At 53.2% G+C, this 23572-nt stretch overlaps 1 protein-coding gene across 1 annotated transcript in view; it reads right to left on the bottom strand.

Annotated features, from left to right (window-relative positions):
- Positions 1–236: 236 nt before the first annotated feature.
- The window catches only part of TNRC6C (trinucleotide repeat containing adaptor 6C), a 107330-nt gene continuing 83994 nt past the window's right edge, over positions 237–23572 (bottom strand). Inside the window, exons 12-22 of the mRNA XM_053911115.1 lie at positions 23329–23472; positions 22509–22628; positions 20441–20524; positions 19987–20218; positions 16769–16936; positions 15695–15886; positions 14842–14985; positions 9483–9677; positions 8720–8790; positions 8026–8165; positions 237–3173 (exon numbers count right to left, since the gene is read on the bottom strand). Coding sequence (XP_053767090.1) covers positions 2813–3173; positions 8026–8165; positions 8720–8790; positions 9483–9677; positions 14842–14985; positions 15695–15886; positions 16769–16936; positions 19987–20218; positions 20441–20524; positions 22509–22628; positions 23329–23472 — 1851 coding nt within the window. The 3' untranslated portion in view covers positions 237–2812. The remainder of the gene's footprint in view (positions 3174–8025; positions 8166–8719; positions 8791–9482; positions 9678–14841; positions 14986–15694; positions 15887–16768; positions 16937–19986; positions 20219–20440; positions 20525–22508; positions 22629–23328; positions 23473–23572) is intronic.

Raw genomic sequence — 23572 nt, 5'->3', positions numbered from 1 at the left:
GGGCCAGAGCTCAGAAACCCTGCTGCACCTCTCTGTGATTCGGAACAAGATTCCAATGCTCACTGCAAAACCACAAAGCAAATGGTAAAATTACCAGTCAGGCAACCGAAACCCAGGGTTTAGCTAATGACAGAAAAACGGTAAGGGCGCCACAACGGCGATGGGGGTTTGCTACATCTGGCAGGTTGACATTCTCTCAACACACACAAAGTGAAAATCAATGACATCTGCCTTTGAAAAAAAAAACACATTTATTTCAACAGCCAAGAAAAAAATTGCAATTTATTAAGATTCAACAAAGCGTTGTATTTTTGAAAGCAACTTTCGGTGCGTGTTCTTCAACGATCACATTCTATGAGGAAAAACATTAAAAGCCACAAACTTGTTTTTTTAATCTCAGAGTTAGACATCTTCCATTCAAAATGAGAGGTCAGGAAAAAAAAAAAAAAAAAGAACCCAACAGAAAAAACAAAAACAAAGATTCTTTATTCCCACCCCCAATTTCCGAACGTCCGTTTTTCTACAACTCAATGCTATCGATGCGGCCTGGGGGGCTGTGTGTTGGGCGCGCGCGCACGCACACTTGCTACACATCGGCGGGTACGCGTACATCAGATACACAGAACGCGCGCGATGGCGATGAGATGCGGTTACTCTGAGGAAGGGCGTGTAGCTAAATACACTACTGAACTTGAGAACAGGTCCGGAACCCAGGTGTGCATAGCTCGTGATCCTCTGGAAAACCAGCTTCTGGGGCCCGCAGTTCTGCAGGGCCTTCTTCTTCTTCTTCTTTTTGTTTTTTCTTTTTTTTTGTTTTGTTTTGATAAAACCATTAAAAAGCGAATTAAAAAAAATGTAATGCACAAGTTTCCTGATCAAGCAGGCAGGGAGCACAATGTTCATATATTTTTTTTTTAAAACATACTTGAGGGTATGTTACTCCATTGTCTTTCTTTCTTGCAAAACAATCAAAACATTGATTTTTTTTAAAACATAAAGCAATTTTTAATATATAAAGCACTCTTCAAACATCTATTTCTTTTGAGTCCATTATTTGGTAAATATGTAACTGCTACACATTAGAGATTAGGTACTTTTCTTCTTTGTGTTTTTTTTCCTCTTTTTCCTTTTTTTATTTATTTTTTTGTTTGTTTTTTAATAACAGCTTCAGTGCTAGGAGTTGGGTTACGAAATACATGGAATGGGGTGGAGCCGCCCCTCGGGAACCCTGGCTTTCCTGAGAGCGCTTCCGCCTGTGCAAGACAGTGACCGCGGCGCCCCGTCACCGGGGCGCAGGGGGACGACCGACGGAGTCCACGACGATGGCCGGAGGGGAGACGACACTGTTCGATCCCAGAGCTCTGAAGTAGCGTATCTGCGTTCTGAAAATAGGTTTCTTTACGACGGAAGTCTTTTTTTCTTTTTTTTAAAATTCCTTTTTAAAATTTTTTTATTTTAAAGTCTGAAGGAGAAAAAAGGTCTGTAAACAGGTGGGAGCCCCCACCACGGGCCCCTCCGAAAGCAGTCACAACCCACGTCCAAGTGCTTGCTTCCGCTCCTCCCGCGGAACCATCCACCCTCCACAAGTATCCATGGCCACGGTTCAACAACAGTTTTTCTCTTTAACTTTATATTCCAAGTGGAAAAATGGTGCAATACTCTGGTAATAATTTTCTTGCATTAGTCCGCAATAAAAAGCTGCTAAAGGTAGGTACACATATTATTTCTCCAGAGATATACACTGTAACTTTTAGACGCGATAACAGAGTCCTTGAGTAAACATTTACACGTGAACTGTCGCCGGCCCTGTCCCAGGAGTCCTCGTTCCTGTGTCGGGTTAGCCGGAGGACGGGCGGGGACACTCAGTGCAAAGTTAGAAGCTAAGAACAAGAAACGTCTGACCGATGCGCGAGAGAAAGCATATACTGAAGAAAGGGGGGGCCCACAGTCAGAGCCCTCACACGCTTGACACACGAGCACGGAAGTGCGCACACATGCACGCACACACACTCGCTTCTGTTCGGAGACACACACACACACACACACACACTCACACACATAGGCTGTGAACTGAGACGTTTTCCTAGAGCCTGTCTCTGCGTACTGATGCCGACCTGGAAGTGGAGAATTAGACTTAGAAAGTGTTCACATTTCATATTGGCCTGCTGGATTCAAGTATTTGCATGTTTGATATGTCTTTTTTTTAAACTTTTAAAAAATATTTTTTGGGATAAAAAAAATGACATGAAAAAGTAATGAAACAAGGGTAATGTGCGTAGGCGGGTCCGCGGGAGCGGAGGACAGGTCGCAGACCGCCCCTTCCGCTCCGCTCACGGGGGGCCAACGCCAGCTCCCCTGATTACGGGGTCCGCCTCTGGTAATGTGCATAATCGTCACAGGCTCGTCTTAAATAGGCTTTCTCGTCTCCCTCCCTCCCGCCCCCCTTGATAAAATAACCCTTTCCAGCCCGCAATCTGAAAAGTGCCCTTCATGATAGAACTATTCTAAGCAGCTTTTATACTTAAAAAACCCAAACGACGACACACCACACGAACGTGGGACAACACAAAATGAAAAGCTATGAGAAGCGTCCTGTCATTGGCGTGCGACGCCGACCGGGCGCAGCCCGCACTGTCTCGGGAACAGTTCGCAAGGACCGCGCGGAGGTCCGTCTTCAGTACTGGACAGAGGTACTTGAAAGGGCTGCCGGGCTGCTCGGCTCGAGTGGGGTCCTCAGCGACGCCCGGACTGGAAAGGGTCAGCGTTCCTTCCTGGTGCTGATGATTGTGGCGCCCGCAGGGTCCTGGTGGTCCTAGAGGGACTCCCCACTGAGGAGGTCGCCGGGAAGCAGAGTGTTCAGCGGGGTGGGGCTTCCGATGACCCTGCCGTCGTCGCTGCTGGGTGGGCCCCACAGGCTGCTGGAGTACTGGGGGACCCCGCCCCACAGCAGGTCGCTGCTCCCTTTGCCTGCCAGGCACGGGGCGTTCCAGTGGCCGGCGTCACTCCGCACCAGGCCGTGGGAGCTGCCCGCGGCGCCCAGCCTCGCCTGGCCGGTCCCGGTGCCGGACTGCCAGCTGGAGGTGGGCGGCAGCGCTTGGCCTTGGGCTAAGAAGCGATTCACTTCTTCTTCGCCAGCAAACTCGGCCAAGATGGTAGTGTTTCCCAGAACACACCTGAAAGAGCAGAAGAGCAACAAAACTGAGACCTGGTTTCTTCAAAATAAACAACACTGACAAGCCTTTAGCTAGACTAACCAAGAAGAGAAAAGAAGACTGCAGTAAGTAAGGTCAGAAACGAAAGAGGAGACAAACAGCTGACGCCTCAGAGACACGCGAGTCCCGAGGGACTGCCGTGGACAGCTGTGTGCCAACAGACTGGGAAACCTAGAAGAAATGGACAAATTCCTAGAAACACGTGACCCTCCACAACCGAATCATGAAGAAACAGAAAATCTAGGCAGACCAGCAACAAGTAAGGAGACTGAACCAGCACAGAAGAGCCCGGGACCAGATGGTTTCCCCGGTGGCTCAAGGAGAATTAAAATCCATCCTCTTCAAACTCCTCCAAAGACGGAAGAGGAGGCGGCTCTCCCACGCTCATTCTATGGGGCCGGTGCCATGCTGGTGCCAGAGGAGACAGGGCACTAGGGGCAAGCTGTGGACAAACATCCCTGGTGACTGAACACAGGTGTAAAAACCTTCTTTTTTAAATATACTTTATTGATTATGCTATTACAGTTGTTCCAATATTTCCCCCTTTGCCCACCTCTGCCCAGTATCCCCATTCCCTCCAGCATCCCCCCCCAGTTCGTGTCCATGAGTTGTGCATATACACTCTCTAGCTTCTCCATTTCCTGTACTGTTCTTAACCTCCCCCGTCTACTGTGTTCCTACCAATTATGCTTCTTAATCCCTGCACCTTTACCCCTCCCCCTCCCCGCTGACAACCCTCCGAATGATCTCCGTATCTATGATTCTGTTCCTGTTCTGGTTGGTTGCTTAGTTTGTTTTTTAGTTTCAGTTGTTGATAGTTGTGAAGTTGTTGCCATTTTAATGTTCATAGTTTTGATCTTCTTAAATAAGTCCCTTTAACATTTCATGTAACAATGGCTTGATGATGATGAACTCCTTCAGCTTCACCTTGTCTGGGAAGCACTTTATCTGCCCTTCCATTCTAAATGACAGCTTTGCTGGATACAGTAATCTTGGATGTAGGTCCTTGCCTTTCGTGACTTCAAATGCTTCTTGCCAGCCCCTTCTTGCCTGCAAGGTCTCTTTTGAGAAACCAGCTGACAGTCTTATGGGAACTCCTTTGTAGGTGACTGTCTCCTTTTCTCTCACTGCTTTTAAGATTCTCTCTTTAACCTTTGACATTTCAATTGTGATGTGTCTTGGTGTGGGTCTCTTCTGAGTCCCTCTCTGGGACTCTCTGTGCTTCCCAGACTTGCATGTCTATTTCCTTCACCAAATTAGGGGAGTTTTCTTTCATTATTTTTTCCAATAAATTTTCAATTTCTTGCTCTTCCTCTTTTCCTTCTGGCATGCCTATGACTTGGCTGTTGGCAAGTTTGGAGGTGTCCCAGAAGCTCCTCATACTACCTGCGTATTTTTAAATTCTTTTTCTTCTTGCTGTTGTGGTTGAACGCTTATTTCTTCCTTACGTTCCAGATGGTTGACTCAACTCTCACTTTCCTCCCCTCCACTTTCGGTTCCCTGTAGGTTTTCCTTTCCGTCACTTAGTGTAGGCCTCCTTCCGCCTGGGACTTCCGCTCTGCCGCTGCCACGCTCGGCGAGTTCCCTGAGCACCCTGATCCCCGTGTCCTGAACTCTGCATCTGACAGGTTGGCTGTCTCCATTCCGTTCAGTTCTTTTTCTGGAGTTTCAATCTGTTCTTTCATTTGGGCCATATTTCCTTGTCTGCTCAATGTGGCCGCCTCCCGGTGCTTGTTTCTGTGTACGAGGCAGAGCTGCTCTGACTCCCTGTCTCAGTAGCGCGGCCTGTTGTAGAAAAGGCACCTGTGCGATGTGTGGGGCGGAGCCTTAGGTAATCCCCAGGGTGGGCAGCCTGCCTCCATGCTCTGTGTGGGGGGAGGGCCAGAGAGGGGACGATGCTTCTGCCTGGTTTCAGGTGGTTTGCCCGGCAGTCACCCCGTTTCCAGGCATTTCACTCACTCCCCGAATGCAACTGGTGCCCTTCCAGCTGTTTGTTGTCCTGCTGCTGAATCCTAGATGGGGTGCGTCTGTGTAACTTCTAAGTCCATGTGGGCCCTTTAAGTGGAGTCTCCTGAACACCCAGTTGGTTCCTCTGCCACCCCAATCCCCACTGGTTTTCACAGCCAGAAGTCACGGATATAAAACCAACCTACAGATTTCTATACACTAACAATGACATTCTGAAAAAAAAAAAAATCCCGTTCACGATAGCATAAAAACAACAAAATACTTAGGAATAAATTTAACCAAGGAAGTGAAAGATCTGTACAATGAAAACCACAAGACTCTGATGAAAGAAACTGAAGATACAAATGGAAAGATACCCCACGTTCAAGGACCAGAAGAATTAAAACTGTTAAAATGCCCACACAATCCACAGCCATCTGCAGAGGCAACGAAACGCCCATCAAAACCCCAATGGTTCCCTCCCAGAGACAGAAAGAACAACCCTAAAATTTGTGTGGAATCACAGAAGACCCCAAAGAGCCAAAGCAACACTCGCAAAAACCACAACAGCAAGGCCAGAGACATCACACTTCCTGATCTCACACGACACGACCAACTACAGGAATCAGAACAGCAGGGTGTCGGCAGAAAGAGAGAGACCAGCAGACTGGTGCAGAGCCCGGAAATAGGCCCCCACACGCACAGCCGACTAATGCTGGACGAGGGCGCCGAGAACGCTCGGTGGGGACGCGAGTCTCTTCAGGACACGCTGCTGGGAACACTGGGTTATTAGCAGGCGCACAGAAGTGAAGCTGGGTCTCCACGTCACACCATCCCAGACATTAACTCCAAATGAAGCAAAGACTTACACACAAGACCAGAAACCACACAACTCCTAAAAGAAAACACCGGGAAAGGCCCTGTGACATTGATCTTGGCAACAGTTCTGTTAGGACAGGACACGCGAGGCGCGCGCAAGAGGAGCATGAGCCGACAAGCGGGCCTGCGTAAAGTGGAGAGGCCTCCGCAAGGCAAAGGGCGCCATCGAGAACACGGAAGACAATCTGCGGGACAAGGAAAAGTATTTGCAAATCGTCTATTTAACAAGGGTTTGGCATCCAACATGTACAGAGACCTCGTACAACTCGACGACAAAAAAACAAACATTCTGGTTGGCAAATGGACAACCTCGGTGCCCACGAGTGGCAGAATGGGTAGAGTGGACAAGACTCACACACACACGTGTGCACACACGAACACTATTCAGCCACAAGAGGGAAGAAAACCCTGCCGTCTGAGGGCATTAGGCCAATGGAGAGAGCCAGGCAGAGAAAGAGAACCACGGCACGGTATCACTTATATGTGGGATCTAAAAAAGCCAACCTCGCAGCAGCAGAGAGAACGGCTGCGGGCACTGGGGGATGTGGGTGGGAGGGTACGGACTTCTGGTCAGAAGGTGGGGGAGTTCCGAGGGCGTCACGCACAGCTGGGTGGCGGCAGGTTAACAACCCTGCACTGGACACCTGGAAGCTGTTCAGAGAGTAGGCCTTCAATGGTCTCACCACAAAAAAGAAATACGTAATAATCACGCGGTGTGATGGAGGCACGAACCTCGCTGCAACACCGCAATGTATCAAATCAACACGCCGCACACCTTAAACTGACACGTTGTATGTCAATTTTATCTCCCAAAAACCTCAAAACAAACAAACAAAAGCACAGGCCAGGGGCTGTGTGAGCACGCAGCCATGCCCCGCCCTGGCTTCGTTCTCTCCGTGGGAAAAGCTCAGTCGTAGGCTTCCCGTCACAGGACCCCTGAACCAGCCTGTGGCTCATGTTGACCACGGCCACTTCCTGGCCTAGAGCGAAATGTCTTGGTCTGGGTTCTCGCAGCGGAGACAGTGTGTGCTGTGGACAACACATCCCTAAGGAAGTGTGTAAATGCACAAGTAAACCTGAGCATCACCTAGGATCAGTGTAATTTATACCCTGGGCCAGCATCCCAAGTGATGTCACTCAGGAGGTCTCTGCACACATCTTATCAAAACTGGGCGTAGGCCCTGGCTGGTGTGGCTCAGTGGACTGAGCGCCAGCCCGCTCACAGAAGAGTTGCCGGTTGATTCCTAGGCAGGGCACACGCCTGGGCTGTGGGCCAGGTCCCCAGTTGGGGACATGCGAGAGGCAACTGACTGATGTTTCTCTCATACATTGATGTTCTTCTCCTTTTCTTTCTCCCTCCCTTCCCTTCACTCTAAAAACACAAAAAATTAAAGAAAAGTTAAAATACCCTTGTGCTTCAGTGAGGGCAAGAGGGGGCTGTAAGGACCACTGCTAAGCCCGGCAGGGGATACAAGTGGGCTCCATGCCCACCATTACCTGGGCGAGGGGAAGGTGTCTTCTTTCTATCGCTGGGCTCTACACTCACTCTCTTGGAGGGCGTGGCCACAACCACTTGGCTGCAGTCATGGGGTGAATGGTGTCTCCTCCAAACCATGTGTTGAAGCCCTAACCCCCAATCCCACTGCGTATGCCTGTATTTGGAGGGCGGTCTTTAAAGAGATAATTCCGGTAGAAGGAGGCCATTAGGGTGCGCCCTGATCCACTCTGACTAGTGTCCTTATACAAAGAGGAAGTCAGGACTCGACACACTCAGACAACCTGTGAGGACACAGGGAGGATGGCTGTCTGCAAGCCCAGGAGCGAGGCCTTGGAAGGAGCCAACCCTGTTGACACTTGGGACTCCCAGCTCCAGAACCAAGGGACAATGCACGTCTGCCTGTTCCGCTCAGTCACAGCAGCCCAAGGACATGCCCGCTGTACCCCAAACCCAACCCTGCTGGGGCTGCCGAGGCATGGGGGCACGTACATGTGTAGGGACTTCTGGGCCTTGGCGGCCTCCTCCTTGGAGCTGTAGCGGACCACGGCGTTGCCTTGAGTCAGGTTCAGGTGGAACGTGATGAGCGGCCCGTGCTGCAAACACAGCGTCCGCAGGGTGGAGCCGTCGATCTGATTGAGGAAGCACAGGGGGCTGTAACGAGCTTCCCGTGACTTCTTCCTCTATGTTCTTCAAAGAAAATGTACATGGAATCGGGTGCACTGAATGTTAGGAAAATGTCTCTTTTTGAAAGGGCTTAATACACAGGACTTCACGACATAACCCTTTTATAGCTCTGCGGCCATGCGATTCGAAAACCTGGTGCACTTTAGTCATGTTTGATGACTGTCAACCAGAAGGAGAAAGCTCGTTCTGGTTCTGGTCCCTTCGCTGGAGCATACCACATGGAGCATGCAGTCCCTGGTGGCCTGCAGCCTGGGATGGGGACACAAGCCAAATCACTCGTGGGTGGGTGCTGTGTTAAGGGTGAGCAACTCTGTTTATAAGCCTCAAAAGAGTAAAAAGTAAATAATTCCCCAGACACAGGGTTAAAAGACCCCTGGGCATGTCCACTCCTTGCTGCCCATGCCCCCTTTGGGACCTGAATGAGGGCGCCCAACACAGAGACTGTGTATGGGGGCGGTGGGGGCCCTCGCAGGTCATGGAGACACCCCCCGCACGGTACCTGGGGTGTGAGGTTGCGGAGAACGAGCCAGCTGCTGGTTCTTCCTGAGGTGTCGGTGCTCCAAGCAGAACCTGCCCAGACCAGGGAGGAACTCGGTCAGTGAGCCGCCTGCAGGTAGCTGCCAGCACGGAGTGTCACTGCGCAGACCCTGAGGCTGCTGACAGGGCCCCCTCCTCTGTCTCCCTGCCTTAGTGCCTTATTCATTACGCCAAGCACAGGGCTACAGTCAGAAGGAGGGGACGGGCATTTCACTCTGCCTGGCTGGCTTCAGCTCAGTGCCTTTTCATCCCCACAGGCCAGCAGAGGGCGCCTGTGGGGAGCCACAGAGCTGCGACGTTAGGTCCCGAGTCTCACCCCAGGACGGTTGGTGTGTGGCCAGGGAAGCCCTATGCTCCAGGGAAGGGTCGTGAAGAAAGGCATTCAGAGTGGCACAGAGACCCTGAGCTGGTTGACAGGACGTCCCCCAGGACCCCGTGTGACACCTGTCTGCAGCGAGATGCCGGGACCCGCCTACCAGAGCAGACCTAAACGAGCTTGCTCGCCCAGGGCCAATGCTGAGAACAGTGGCAGCTGGCGCTGGGCCCAGGCAACATCCTGAGAGTCCAGGGCCCCTTGGCCGGGCAAGCCCTCCTAGAGGCCAGGGGCGGGGGACAGGGTCCTCACAAGGAGGGGCAGGCATACTCCCACACCCCCGCCCCGAGAGTAAGCAGAGTGGACACGGAGCCGCCCCTCCCCCCATCTGGACAAGAGAACCGATACGTACCGGAGGAGTAAGAGCTGGTCCAGCCGAGGGGGCTGGCTCCCCAGGTGGAGGAAGACTTGGGGTTGGTTAGGCCCGGAGGCGGCCGTGTGGGTGCAGCGGTGTTTCTGGGCACCTTCCACAGCTCATGAGACAGAGAGGCCTGTGTGTGGGAGGCAGGGCCGGAGGACCACGTCGATTTCATGTCTGACAGTTTACCTAGAAGGGCGAGGACATGGGCACAGGCGTGCGTGAGGCAGAGGAGAGTCCGTGCAGTGCTTGGGGGCCCCCAGACGGCTCGCTGGCACAAAGGGAAGCACCTCCACCCGAGAGCCATGGGACCGCGCTCTTCCGAACCTCCGCCTGCATTCAGTGTCGACCTGGCCAGTATTGCTGATAATTAACAAATTTGCTAAATGTGCCAAACACAAGTTTGCTCTCAAGAAAAAGGCATTTTTGTAGTTCGATGTTGAAGCCAACCCATCAACATATCTGCTAGGACACAGGAGGTAACACGCTGGTCAAGGTCAGAGCCTAAGGCGTGTGGCATGTGTCTTCCATGCTGTGTCTTTGCGTCTCAGTCCCTGTTCAGAGCCAGGCCCTCTGACATAACCCACCCGAGCTGTCATCTCTCACTGCTCTGAGATGTGCCCTCCCTGTCACCCTGTGGCACTGGGTGCGGCCCAGCCACCCCGATGACTCAGCAGTTTGGCATCTTGGCACCTGGGTGGGGGAAGCATGCTTTAAGGCTCTTTGGGAGAACAAAAAAAAAAAACCGGTCAGGACCGTCAGCCCCAGCCCCTGCTGCAGCCAGGGCTCGGCTGGGACGCGAAGACACCTGGGTGTCCGTCTCGCCAGCTGCACAGGAGGCGCTGGGGGCAGAGGGGTGGTTGTCACTGCTCCCCGGACAGCACCGCAGTGACCAGGACAACAGAAACCCCAAGGGCAGTTCTGCAGCCCAGGCCACCAGAGTCCACTGTGACCACACACCAAACAAACGCTAATCTCAGCGAATGCAACGCTGATCAGAGGAAGATGCCAAAAAACTACCTCAGGTATAGGGAGAGATGGCTCTCTTCTGCCTCCTCTCTCTAGCTAAACGGTCATGAGAGTATTCAAGGCCTCAGCATACCCCCTCCGCAAGGATCAGAGAATAAACATTAGCAGGAATGAAAACAATGCAGAAGCTCCCTCCCAAAATAAGATGCTAAAACACAGGGAAACGACACCCCCCACCCTGCCCAGGAACCGGTAACGAAGAAGCCACGCGGTGTTCTTACGTGGGTTTCGGAGTCTGGAAGAGAAGCTCCGGTGGGACACAGAGCTGCATGTGGAGACACCCGGGAGCAGTGAGCCCTGCTTACATGAGCTCTGTGTGCACACAGGCTGCACGAGGTGTCCACATTTCTTTACGCCCTGGTCCTTCCTAACACCTGAGACTCAGACTCCTCTGAGCTTCTCCACAAGCCACTCTCAGTTCTTCCTGGAAAGACTTGTATGGCCATGGCCAGAGGGAAACTGCATTTAGCCAAGTATGGGAAGTGGGCACACGGATGCTGGGAGTTAACCTCAGGGCCTGCTAGGGCTGCCTTCCTCCCTGGTGGCAAATGCAAGGGACAGCAAGTTCCCAACAGGTACTGCCTCCAGGACTTTAACCCCCACAGGCTTGTCTTATAGCTGTGCGGGGTGGGGGGGGTGGGCGGCAGGGGGGATTTCAAGTAGACCCACTTGGGCAGTAGCAGCTCACAGTGCCATCCTGACAACCCATGGCGGAGACGGCGCCGTCCCCACTGCGCTGGAGGAAGCCACTGTGCCCCAATGAAGCCCAGGCCCGTTGTCTGCCACCCCCCCCCCCCCCCCCCAGTTCAGGGGGCAGTAAACAGGCCACCGGGAAAAGCCAAGCCTGTCCATTTTGTTTGGGGAAAGAAAGAAAAGGCTGCCTGTGAGTTGAGAGGCCAGGTGTGTACCCGCAGTACCAGGCACAGGTGCGTTGCTGTGCAAAGGGGGGCTGCAGCACAGGGGACACCTGTGCGCCAGGCACTGGGGGAAGGCAGCTCAGCCCTCCAAGAGGGTGGTGGAGAGGGCCTCGCAGATCAAACACTGTGCTCAGAGTGTGGGGCGGGTGCCCTCTGGGTGTGAGCATCCTAGCAACCAGAGCCAACCTGAGCTACAGCTTTTGGTGGATGGCTGCAAATGAAAGTATGACAGGGTCAAGACCATGGCGAGGGAAGGGAGACACAGGCTCGCCGCCTCCTCCTCTGGGTCCCAAAGCCGCTGGGAGAGGCCTGGGCCTCTTGACAGTGGAGGAGGCGACGACCAGGAAAGAGCTGGGACTTCTCCAACAGGGTGCCAGGCACAGGTGGAGGGGCTGTCACCAGAGCGTGTGACATGCCCCGTCAGAATTCTCCCACACCGCCCCAGCTCCCCTAGCAAACCTGACACAAGTAGAACGGCAGGGCAGGCGCCACCCTGCTGCACCTCCACCACCGCCCACAAAACTGAAGAGCAACACACGGAACTCCAAGCGTTTTGATGTAGACTCTGCCATGGAAGACGAGCACTTTTTCTGACTGAAATGTCTCAGGCACCCCATCGCCTCCCACACTCCTCCTTGAACCACAGGAGTGAGGAAGGGACGCCTGTGCTGCCGCCTGGGGCCTGCCCCCAGAAAGTCCCTCCCGGCTGCCTGGCGTGTTCCCTCGCCTCCCACAGTCTCTGGAGGAAGCTGGCGGCTGGCGAAGAGGATGAAGCAGAGGAAAGCAGGATGGAACCAGAGCTCTGTGACTCCCGTGGAGGTGGCTGGGCGAGGGGCCAAGGACACACAGCAGTCCGGCGGTCACCTTCTGTACCACGGACACTCAAATGACACACAAGCCCCGTGGCAGGGCCCCTCGGTCGGTGCAGGGAGCGGTCTCAAAGTGGCTTTCAGAGGCTGCCGGGCGGGTGCAGCGTCCACCACACAGCTGGGTGCAGCAGCCCCGCTGTGCCCGACCTCCATGCGCGAAGGCGGCTGAGGTCACGATGTTACAATTCACCTGAGACCCGCAGTTTTAAAGGTGAGCAGCTGGCTGACACCCTAAGCTCACTTCCTACACCCTCCTCTTTCAAAGACCAACAACAGGCGACCAGCCAAGGGCCCGAGACTGTAGCCCGGCCGGCCCTGTGCGGCACTTCTGTTACAGCCAACAGGGGGGCCTAGACTGTCAGTGCCCCGCCCAGAGATCTGTGCCGTGAAATCACAATCACTCATCCTTTCCAGAGGCAGTGTCAGCATTATGCTCGAGACGGCATGACCGCACACCAGGCTGCTGGCTGCCACCACTTTGGAGGGCTGACACCGAGCACACCCCGTGAGCCAAGGCGGGCTAGGGTGAGTTTTATACCAGACCAGAACTAATGCCCATGGCAATCGGCAACAGAAATGTAAACAGAACCCCTAGTACACTCAGTAAGAGAGAACAGAAGCTCCACTTCAGAAACATGTACAATTGGTGGCGACTTCTCACTATTCACCTTCTGGAGCATGTTTTCTTACTTTTGTTTTCTCTGCACTTCAGATCACGCTGTCACTCAAGGACCCCTGGTGTGGCTCAGTCCCTGAGCTGGGTCAGCCAGAGGGGACACTGGGGAACTCCAGGTGCAGGCAGCACCTCCACTCTAGAGAAAGGGGTCAGCAGGGGGTGGCCTCTGCAGCCTCCTCACTGCCGTGGGGCCATGGCAATTTTGTTAAACAACATCTCCATAGAGACAGCTCCTTCCACTCCCCTTCACCCTAATAACAAGCCATCCCAGGTGCTGGAGCGCAGGAGCTGGAGTTGACCAGGGGGTGGCTTGGTCCTGGGACGGAGGCGGCCCCTGAGCTGAGACGCCCCTAAACTGCTCCAACCAGCAAGCAACAGACATCACATGCCACGTGACACCATGGGAAGAGAGACCTGTGGGAAGCTTCCCGTCACCCAGGCCGATGGCCCTCTAATGTGTCTCCTAGAGCTGGATGCCAGCGCCCCCTCAGGCGCAGACTCGCCGCTGCCTGTGAGTCGGCCTCCTCTCAGGCACCCCGTGGACTGGAGGACGGCTGCTCAGCTCTGCTCCCCCAGGCCACCTCCTCCCGTCACCGACACGGCACACCCATGCACATTCAGAGGTCGCCCATGGTGCCCCAGGGCCCCCCGGAGACCAGAGAGGCAGGAAGCTCTGCTCTATATCCAGCAACCTCGAATCTTTCCGATGTCTTTGATAGCGGACCGCAGTTCTCCATACTTCTCCACAACGCTCCAAACACACCGGCACAGCCTTGCTGCCACACTTGAGGCGACAGGCCAAGGGCTGAGCCCTGTTTCTGACTGTGCCTACCCTGCGCTGGCTCCACCCCATACGCCCCAACCCCCTACAGGCTCCACTTCACACAGCTTTGTGTCCCTGTTTGCCCCCATTAGCAGCAGCAGCTCTGTGGACACGCGAGGAGGGCGCGGCATCAACAGGCTGGACATTCCTAGTTACACTGGCTCCCTTCCCAAGGAGGGGAAGGTCTCGGGTAACGTCCTGCGGGCTGGGCCCATGTTCCAGTCAGTGATAAGCATCACACTGTCAGGGTAGACCTTAACCCTTCACCAGCAGTGGCACCTGCCTCTGGTCTCGGCTGCAGCCTTCAGAGAGAGCTGCTCCTGGAAATCCACACTGAGGCTCAGTGCCCCACAGCTCAGCCCACCCCCTGTCCCAGGGCAGCGCCACGTCTGGCGCAGGTGCACCAGAACGTAGCATCGTGAGTTAATTCAGGAAGGAGATCCTGGGAATGCATCTTAGTCCCTTTACCAGACTTTTTTTTTTTTTTTTTTGGTGGAGAGGAAAAATAGACTCAGATGAATGAGTAAAAAGTTATTAGTTCATTTTCAATTTAAACAGATTTCAAGCAGGAAGTTTTTCATTAAAAAGCTCAATGGTCGTCCTGGCTGGTGTGGCTCAGTGGACTGATTGCCGGCTTGGGAACCATGTGGTCACCGGTTCGATACCCAGTCAGGGCACAAGCCTGGGTCACGGGCCAGGTCCCCCCACCACTTGGGGGTGTGCGAGAGGCAACTACACACTGATGTTTCTCTCCCTCTCTCCCTCCCTTCCCCCTCCCTAAAAATAAATAAATAAAATCCTAAAAAGATAAAAAAAATTAAGATCTTATAAAAAATAAAAAGCTTACTAGTTAACATCGGGATTTTACAGCATGGAGCTTACAAAGCACGGGTGTTAATAACCTGGCAAACGCACCTCCGTTTTCACCACGAGCACTGTCCCCCTTCTGCTGCTGCTCGAGAAGCCGCCCCGTGTGTCCAGCCGCCCCTGCTCAGAGCCCGCACTGCCGCCCCGGGGCTCCGCCGGCGGCCCTCCTCACCTCCGCTCTTGAGAAGGTAGCGGTTGACATCTTGTATGGTGGTGTTGATGGTCGGCCCGGTGGGGACACTTCCAGGAGTGACGTCAGGGTCATTCTCAGGATCTATGTTCTGAAGTCCTTTCCAAGGAACTCCAGGATGAAATTCTGGAAAATTCCAAACAAAGTAAAGATCAAAACAGGAGTATTAGGCACCTTTAAGATGCTCTGTGACAATGTAGGAAAATTTTATTTTATTTATTCATTTATTCAAAATATTTTGTTTACTTATTTTTAGAGAGAGGGGAAGGAGAGAGAAACATCAATACGTGGTTGTCTCTCGCACACCCTACTGGGGACCTGGCCCGCAACCCAGGCACGTGCCCTGGCCAGGAATCGAACCAGTGACCCTTTGGTTCACAGCCTGCACTCAATCCACTGTTCTATACCAGCCCGGGCTAGACATTTTAAATAATCTGCTAAATAAATCAAACTTTTAATAATCTGCCAATCAAATCAAAAGGGACACTTTAGACTTTATTTTGTATATTGGCAATCCTCTGGAATAAACTAGAACCAGGCATTGCAGCCACCATGTAAGACAGTTCAGCTGGTAGGCTGAAACCCAGAAACTTCAAACCAGACGGAGCCCAGTGCCACTCCAAGCCTTTCACTGAAAGGAGGGGCTCCCAAACAGTGCTCAGAGCTGGACGCACCAGCACTGGTCTGAGCCGCGGCTTTCCAGTGGAGAAGCCCCTGCGAAGGGGCTATCACTCTGGTACCCTTTGCTCGGGGCCTGGTTTCTGGGGCCTCACTGCTCCCCGGGGCACGGCGTGCGTTCTGATCTTCAGCTGCACAAAGTGGTGCCTGCTCTTACCTGGGGGCCAGTTGATGCTGGAGCCATTTGAGATTTTATCACTGTCAGATTTGGCACGTGACCAGCTATGGGGGACAGCTACTGGAGGACTGGCTGGTGACTCACTGTTCTGGATTAAATCGTACCGGCCATAGGAGTCGTCGATGGAGGACTTAGCTGGAGGCCCAATGCTCAGACCTCCAGGGATAGCACCTGCAGGCACAGCAGGAAACAGAGAGTGAACGGGGACCCCGAGCCCTCCCGGCCAAGCACCAGGTCTGGCCCTTGTCAGGAGTGTGAGCTGTCAGGCATGGTCAGTCCAGCATTCTCTGAGAATAACTGACTTCGTCCTTGAAAGGCAAACTCTTTTAAGAGCTATACTGCTTGTCCCGCCAGACACCCTGATGGAATGCACACCCTCGGCGGGAAGCTGGCCCAGTGAACCTCTCCTGGGACAACGCATGGGTCTCCTCAAGGGCTGGTGGCTCAGTGCCAGCCTCCCAGAGGCCAGTGAGCCCGCCTTGCCGCAGTCTGCTAAGCTCGTTCGTGCCCAGGGAGGTACCCCGATAGCACGTGACGGCCCTCTTGGAGAATTAACCATTAGAAAGACTCTCTTTCTTTTTAGAATGCTTTGTATCAAGAGAGAATGATATATCCTATTATATTTCCTCTGCTGCTTATGCTACCGTGAAATTTAGAACCAAATCAAATGCTTAAGGAGGTCACCTGCTATGGTTATTAGCATTTTTGCTTCTTCCTCCTTTCTAAGCTTTTGATTTTCTATTGCACTTTATCCTTTTATTGAAAAAAATCTCTTTTCAGTAGATTCAACGTTTCTGTTGAGGAATACAGATATAAATAAAAATGATGCAGGCGGTGACCTATACTCTTTGCTGCTCTGGGGCATCTTCAGTGTCCTCTGGGCTGGCAGGTTTCAGGAAGTGGACCACTGCCCCACTGGGACCTTACGCCCTCTGCAGGGGAACGGGGTGTTTCTGTGCAGCTTTCGGCAGTGCCGCTTAGAAGACAACGGCAGCCTGAGTGACAAGATGAGAAAGCCCTGCGACGTAGCTGGTCACCAGGGCTCGGCCGTACCGTGCTTGCCGGGGTTCTGGTCGAGAGGAGAAGCAGCACCGGGCACGTTATCCATAGGGTTGGGGTGTGTCCACTGAGGGAGGCGCGACTGGGACTGGGACGGGTCCTTCACCGGCAAACCGCCAGTCATGTCCATGCTGCTGACGCTCACGTTGGGGGTCAGTCCAGCTAGAGAGAGAGACACTGTCAGGGCAGGCCCCGCCCTCTGCGGGGCCACTTCCTAAAGCTTGCCTAGAGAGTCAGCTCAAGACTAGGTTCGCAGCCAGACGCTGCGGCACTCATCACTGGTAGGAGAAAGAAATCACGCCTCTTTGAGGTGAAAAGCGGTAAGTAGTCTTTGACGAAGGAAGACACATGAGTCTTCACTTTACTTTCTCAGTGCTGAGCATGGTCCTGAGGCTTCTTATTCACAGAAAAACAGGCCAAGGCCAAACCATTAGGAAAATCTTTTCTGATCTTAGCATCTTTTATGGAAATCACTAGATCAAAACCTCTCTGAGTTGGGAGGAGTGCTCTGAAGGGCCCCCTAGAACAAGATGGTTGGGATAATTCAATTCCACCTTTAATGATCTGCCTTTACTGGTCTGCCCGGAGAGCGTTCATGAATTCACTATCAGACGACTTTCGGGGAGCAGACCTATCTGAGAGCACGGTGCTGTGGCCACCTCTGCCAGGGTGGTGTGCTGCCCTGGGTTTACCTGGGGTTCCTGACAAGTTTCATCACTGTGCTGGGTTAACAAATGGGGGGGAGCGGGCGACGGGGGACAGAAAGGCTGGAGCAGAGCTCCAGATAAGGATGCAGGTTTGGAGCTGGACAGAACGCCACCAGGAGCGCAGCGCGGCAGTGTCAGCTGCAGGGCGCCCCACAGGCCCTGGTGCGCAGCACCGGTGAGTCTGCCCTGAGCAGGGGCTCAACGTTTCTGTTCTTCACTTCAGTCAGGGCTGCAAACTCAAATGCCTGCACGGGCCAAGCGGGCAATGTAAACCCAGGGGTGGTGGGCCGGGTGGGGACAGTGCTTGTCCCGAGCCAGCAGGTGCTGCTGCGCCCACATGAAATGCAGCCCCAACGCCACCATTCAAGAGAAGCCAGGGGCCACGTGTATCTGGAAAAATCAGGAAACCCCAATTTTTAAATGTTGGTAGTGACCACACACGCACACCGTGCAGACCTGACCAAGACCTCCGCACGAGAAATGCTGATTTGCAGGCTCTGCTTCCACAACTGCCTTCCTTTCCGCTGATGCACACCTGGTCAGGTGAGGGGTCAAACCCCGCAGCTGGGCCCCAGCCCCCTCCCAGCCTCCATCTCGTTCCTGCACTCCTTCCACATGCCAGCCAGACTGCCTGGCCCCGGTCCACACCCCCACCCCAGGCACTCTCCCTTCTGGGTGAGGCCCCCTCTGTCCTGACTGACATCCCACTCGCTGGAGGTGCAGGCTTTGGCCCTGCTCAGTTTCCTTCCATCACGGGAGATGAGCGCGACTGCCCCCTTCTCTGCAGCCCAGTACCACAGCCACACCGGCTCTGAAGGGCACTTTCCCACGTTCACGCGCCTGAGCGTCCCGCGTGGACGATGCCCTCTAGGAGTGTCACACGCACAAGTTACGTGGGAAGAAAGACAGGCAGGGGTTCCAGCTGCTGAGAAAGACTGCCGAGCACCAACCAGCCTGGCAATTTTACAGGCCAAGTTTCCTGTATCTTATTACCTATTTATTTTATAACCTTAATGTGAATATTATGAAGTTTTATCCAAATTATTTTTCATCTAATTTTAAAGATTCACTGCACAACTTTTTTTAACTTGCACTAAGAAAAACAAACCTTTCAATGGCGAAGATTAGTGCGCTCTATTCTCCAGACAGAGGTTAGGAGGACAGATGGGCACTTGGAAGCTGAAGTTAAAGCATTTCAGGGTTAATAGATGGAACTGAATTTGTTCCTAAAATAACTACTCTTAAAAAAGAAGCGCTTACATGAACAACTAACGTTCACAAAGTACATGCTATGTGCTAGGCACTGTCCTAAGAACGTTACCTATTAATTCGTTTAATCTTTTTTTTTTTAAAGATTTTATTTATTTACTTTTAGAGAGAGGGGAAGGGAAGGAGAAAGAACGGGACAGAAACATCAGTGTGTGAGATACATCGATCAGCTGCCTTTCACATGCCTCCTACTGGGGACCTGGCCTGCAACCCGGACACGTGCCCTGACTGGGAATGGAACCAGTGACTTTTCGGTTCACAGGCTGGCTCTCAATCCACCGAACCACACCAGACAGGGCTAATGCGTTTAATCTTTAAAAGAATCCCCTGAGGCATGCGCACTCCCACTTTATAGATGGGGAAATTGAGGCAAAGCACAGCCAGGCAAGTTGCACAAGCAGGTGGCAGTGGCGGTACAGGGACGCAACGTGGCAGCCTCACTCCCAAATCAGGTTTTACTTCTCAGACCCTTCTGCTCAACATAAAGGGCAGTGGTGGGCGGGGCAGTGGCACAGTCACAGCTCAGCGTGCACACAGGTTTCACACTGAAGACGCGCCACGTCAGTTCGATGTCCCGTGGGAAGTGCTCCGTGGTTAGAATATACCGCTTTCCAGAGACAGTCAGCGGTAGTACAGAAAGGGACCCTGTCAGCTGGCAGCAAGTCCACTCCCACTCCCCCGACCTCTGCCCCTTTGGACGTGGGTTTCCCAGGTTGCTGACTCCCTGGTCGGGAAGCTTCAGACCCTTGGCCCACCAGCAGATGGGCCTGCAGGGCCTCCCTCCTCTCTGCAGGCTAGCCTGCATGCCCTGGGGGGCAGCCTGTGCCCTCTACTGACCTGAGGGTGTCAAGTGCTGAGCTGCCCCTTACTGGTCTGGTCAGGGGTCAATGCCCACATGCTGATCTGGTTGATTTCACGTTCTATCACTTTGAAGAAGTGCCTGGTTCACAGAAATCTGAACACCTTTACTGGAAAACTGTGCTACCCTCTTCTCTGCAGCTGAGGCTGGGTGACAGCGGCAGCTAAGGAAAGTCAGGAGTAGCCTAGGAGTGGAGCAGACTGCAGATTCAACAAGGGACATGAGGTAAGCTGGGGACTTTCGCCAGTACTGCTTAAAAGATTTCATACTGGAAGTATTTATAGCTGTCCTGTTCAGTACAAAGCCTGAGAGCCACTCTCAGTTGGGAACAGTGTGTCCCGCACGAACTGGGCCGTCACACGTGGGCGGAGACTCACCAAGAGGGTAAGGAGCAAAGGTGCTGGGCGAAGACTGCTGCTCTTTGGTCTGCAGGTCGGGCAGGCCGGGGGCCTGAGGGTGCGGAGGGAAGCTGTCCATGGCCGATTTGCCTGCAGAAGGGTGCAGAGACAGGTGCGGCGGGGGCGGCGGGGGCTTCACGAGCAGGGCCTGGGCCAGCTGGCGCTGCTGCTGCTGGATCTGCTGCTGCAGGTTAGTGATTGTGCGCGCAACCTGGCGGCAGACATGCGCACATGAGCTGGGGAAGTGACCCCGTCACCCCTGTGTCAGTCCCCACCACCAACCTCCTCCCAAATCTAGGTGACCTCAAGACTTGTAGGAGGGGAGGCTAAGTGAGAGGAAAACCCACGACAATGGACCAGCCCATCAATTAGCGTCTCCTGGAGCAGCGAGGACTCGCGCTCCTGGATCCGCTGAGCCCTGGAAGGCACCCACTTGCTGCTCTTGCTGTCTCATGGGTCCGGACACGTTCCGCTGGGCCTGGAGCATCTGCTGCTGGATCTGTAAACGTTGGTACGCCTGCCGACAGAGAGGGCGACCGAAACACCGTGAGACGGCCACCAGCAAGTGGTTCCCCTCAGTACACTGTTACGGCCAAGAGTCTCGGCCCCCTTACCATACTGTGGTTTAAATGTTCTGTGTGTCAAGGAACCTTTCTGGAAGGAGAAATGCCTTTCCAAAGCCCTCCCGGGCACGGGTTCCTACAGAGCACCCCGGACAGCACCCCTGCTGAGTGTTGGTGATGAAGCATGGCAGTGAGTGTTTTTCAGTTACGGAAGAGATCAGGATTCTTCTGCTCAATCATACAAACTAAGATTACACTGAAATGAAGGTAAATGAAAAAGTATTTATTCTTATAACGATACAGACTAAAGCTGCCCACAACGGCCCGGAGGCGGCGGCAGATGGCGGCGCAGCGAGCCCTGCCCAGGCACGGAGTTGCGCACGCTCAGGAGCTCGTCAGCAGTGTCAGGAGCCTCGTGATGCGCTCAGACCCTGTGGAGCCTGGAACCCAGACTTGTGACACACCTGTGACACAGACCCCGTCCACGGTCTGGCTATGGTGGCCGTGACACTCTTCTGAGCACAGATGCAGAAGGTTTGGTTATCTGTTTCAGAATGTTACTTCAATATTGTCAATTTTTTCATACAACATGGATTTTCTGGGAAGTTTTTGGCAAGAAGATACAGTAAAATAGAATCCAAACAAATGGAGAGACTACACTATTGGAAATGACTCCTTAATCTGCAAACTATGACGGAATAAAATCCTTCATGTAAGTGAACCCTACAGGTCCTAAAATGCAACCTTAGAATGCACGGGAACATTCTTTTCCCCGTTTTTCTGGACAACATGTGGAGATAGTATATGTTGCTTTAAAATCAGAACACATTAAACATAACTCAGCATTCCCGTGGTGCTTCCCACACATGGCATCAACCAAGCACCCGAGTAAAGGACTCAGACCAGCAGCGTGACAACCAGCCACGTGTCATGGCGGAGCTGCAAACAACGTGCCCATCCTCTCCACCTGAGGTCAAGGTCTCTTCCGAGTGCTGGCGGTGGTAAACGACACCGCCTGCCCACGGCCCTCAGGCCTCAGGGAGCCCTGCGGTGCGGCCTGCCTCCCTCACGGTCCAGTGGTGCCCCCACCCGTCCTGAGCCCTGGGTCCTCCCTGAAATCCATGACTGTCTCTAGGACACGCTCCTCCTCCTTCCTGCTGGGCTGCTCAGGGCAGAGCGGACGCTCCTGGAAGGGGCAGTGTGATAACAGCGGTTTTGTCTAAGGAAGCCCTTTTGTCCTTTATGATTCCTGGGCATTTTCTAGGAGGTGAAGTTGTGGGACAGACCTCTAAGTAGACCCGGTGTCAATGTATTAAAGCAAGAAAAATACACACAGAACTTCAGTGCATGTACATTCACCGCCCCTAGACATAAGGACAGGGCCTTTTATAGTAAAAGCAGCGAGACCGTTAAACACTCAGAATTCAAGTCATGTTAAATTGCAAAACTCCCAACGACGATTAATCTATATTATATCAGCCTTTCTCAGCAAGAACTCGGAGTGAGAATCATGCCCTCATTTCTGAGGCATCCACTCTAAGGAAGTGGCCTCTCTCAAGCTTCTAGAACAGTGGTGTGTACTCCACCCTCAGAAGGGTTTAGGACGCAGTCACTGGAATGAGTTTTGTCTCTGCAGCTGAGACGACAAGCTCTGGATGCGGAAGGCTGGTCGAGCGCTCAAGCTACCCAATGCCCGACTGTGAGATGGGGGGGGATTCCGTGAACTAGAGTTTACCGACTTGATAAAAACACCTCCAGTGAAAAACCTGCCACTTCTTCTGACAGTTCACAATGTAAATGTCTCTAAAAAAAAAAAAAGCGCTCCCGACCACTCTCACCAGCCCGCTGCCGGCATGTCCACGCACATGTCACCTCTGAATGTCAGGGAGCGCTATCTCTTTGCTCTAGAGCGCGACTTGGACCGGTCTGTCCACTCACCAGCTGCAGCTGATAGAGCTGGTTCAACATCGTCATATGCTGAGGGTTAATTGGCGAGGTTAATAGTGCAGGGTTGAGACCAATGTTTTTTGCTGCAAACTGCAAAAGCTGTGCTTGAACCTGTTCAACACAAAACATGCCCGGAGGCAGAGTCACTGTTAGAGCATCTAGTCTGTGTCATTCCCACATTCATAACCACTAATTAAACGATACTTAGTTTGTCTCATGAGTGAGCATTAAACATCTGTGGACCTTTTAACATTAGTTAACGTGTTTCTGTGAAGAATAAGGAAGGAAAGAGGGGAGGGGAAAGGAAAAAGGAAAGAGATTTCTTCCTCCAAATATTCTAGTTATGCATTAACAAATTTCCTTTCTAGGAGTGACTCTGGGTCACCCCTGTCAGTGACAGCCAGTGGGCCCCATCAGAGGCCTGCAGGCAGTGCAGGTGAGTCTCAGGGAAGGGGTCATTGTCGCTCGGGTTGAACCCCTCAAGGAAGGCAGGTGCATGCCTCCTCGTCGATGGCACTGTGCCCCCCACAAGTGGGTCTCGTCCCGGGGCGGGAAGTAGCCCCTCCTTGAGTTTACGTGCTCAGGAAGTGGTCCCCTGCTCATGGGAGGAAGCAGACACTCCTCTCAGTGAGCACAATGCCCCCAGCCTCCCTTGTGGCACATGCACCTGTGTGGCTCTGCCAGCCCTGACCTTGACGGTCAAGGGCACCTCTTTGCGTGGAACTTACTGCCCTGAACCAATCAGGGGCCAGCCACAGGACTGCAATGTTCCCCACTGCGAGCTCCGTCCCTTTAAGACCGCGGGTCTGACCTGAGGGGATAGAAACTGAGGCACTTGCGCACGGAGACCGGGCTGGGAGGGGTTCAGCGGCGGCATGGGCGGCTGCGGTGGCGGCATGCTCCTGGCTTGTGCTGCTCCGCTACTGCCAAACACGCCCAGACTGCCACTCGGTATCTGCAGGGGGTAGAGGGGACAGAGTCGTCACAGAGTCGGAACTACTACAGGAACATGGTGGCGAATGACCTGTTTTCCCAGACAGGAATGCAACATGGTT

Source organism: Desmodus rotundus, chromosome 9, assembly GCF_022682495.2.
Source record: "Desmodus rotundus isolate HL8 chromosome 9, HLdesRot8A.1, whole genome shotgun sequence".
NCBI classification, from domain to species: domain Eukaryota; kingdom Metazoa; phylum Chordata; class Mammalia; order Chiroptera; family Phyllostomidae; genus Desmodus; species Desmodus rotundus.
The sequence above is the reverse complement of the archived record's forward strand: the minus strand, read 5'-3'. Positions and strand labels throughout refer to the sequence as shown.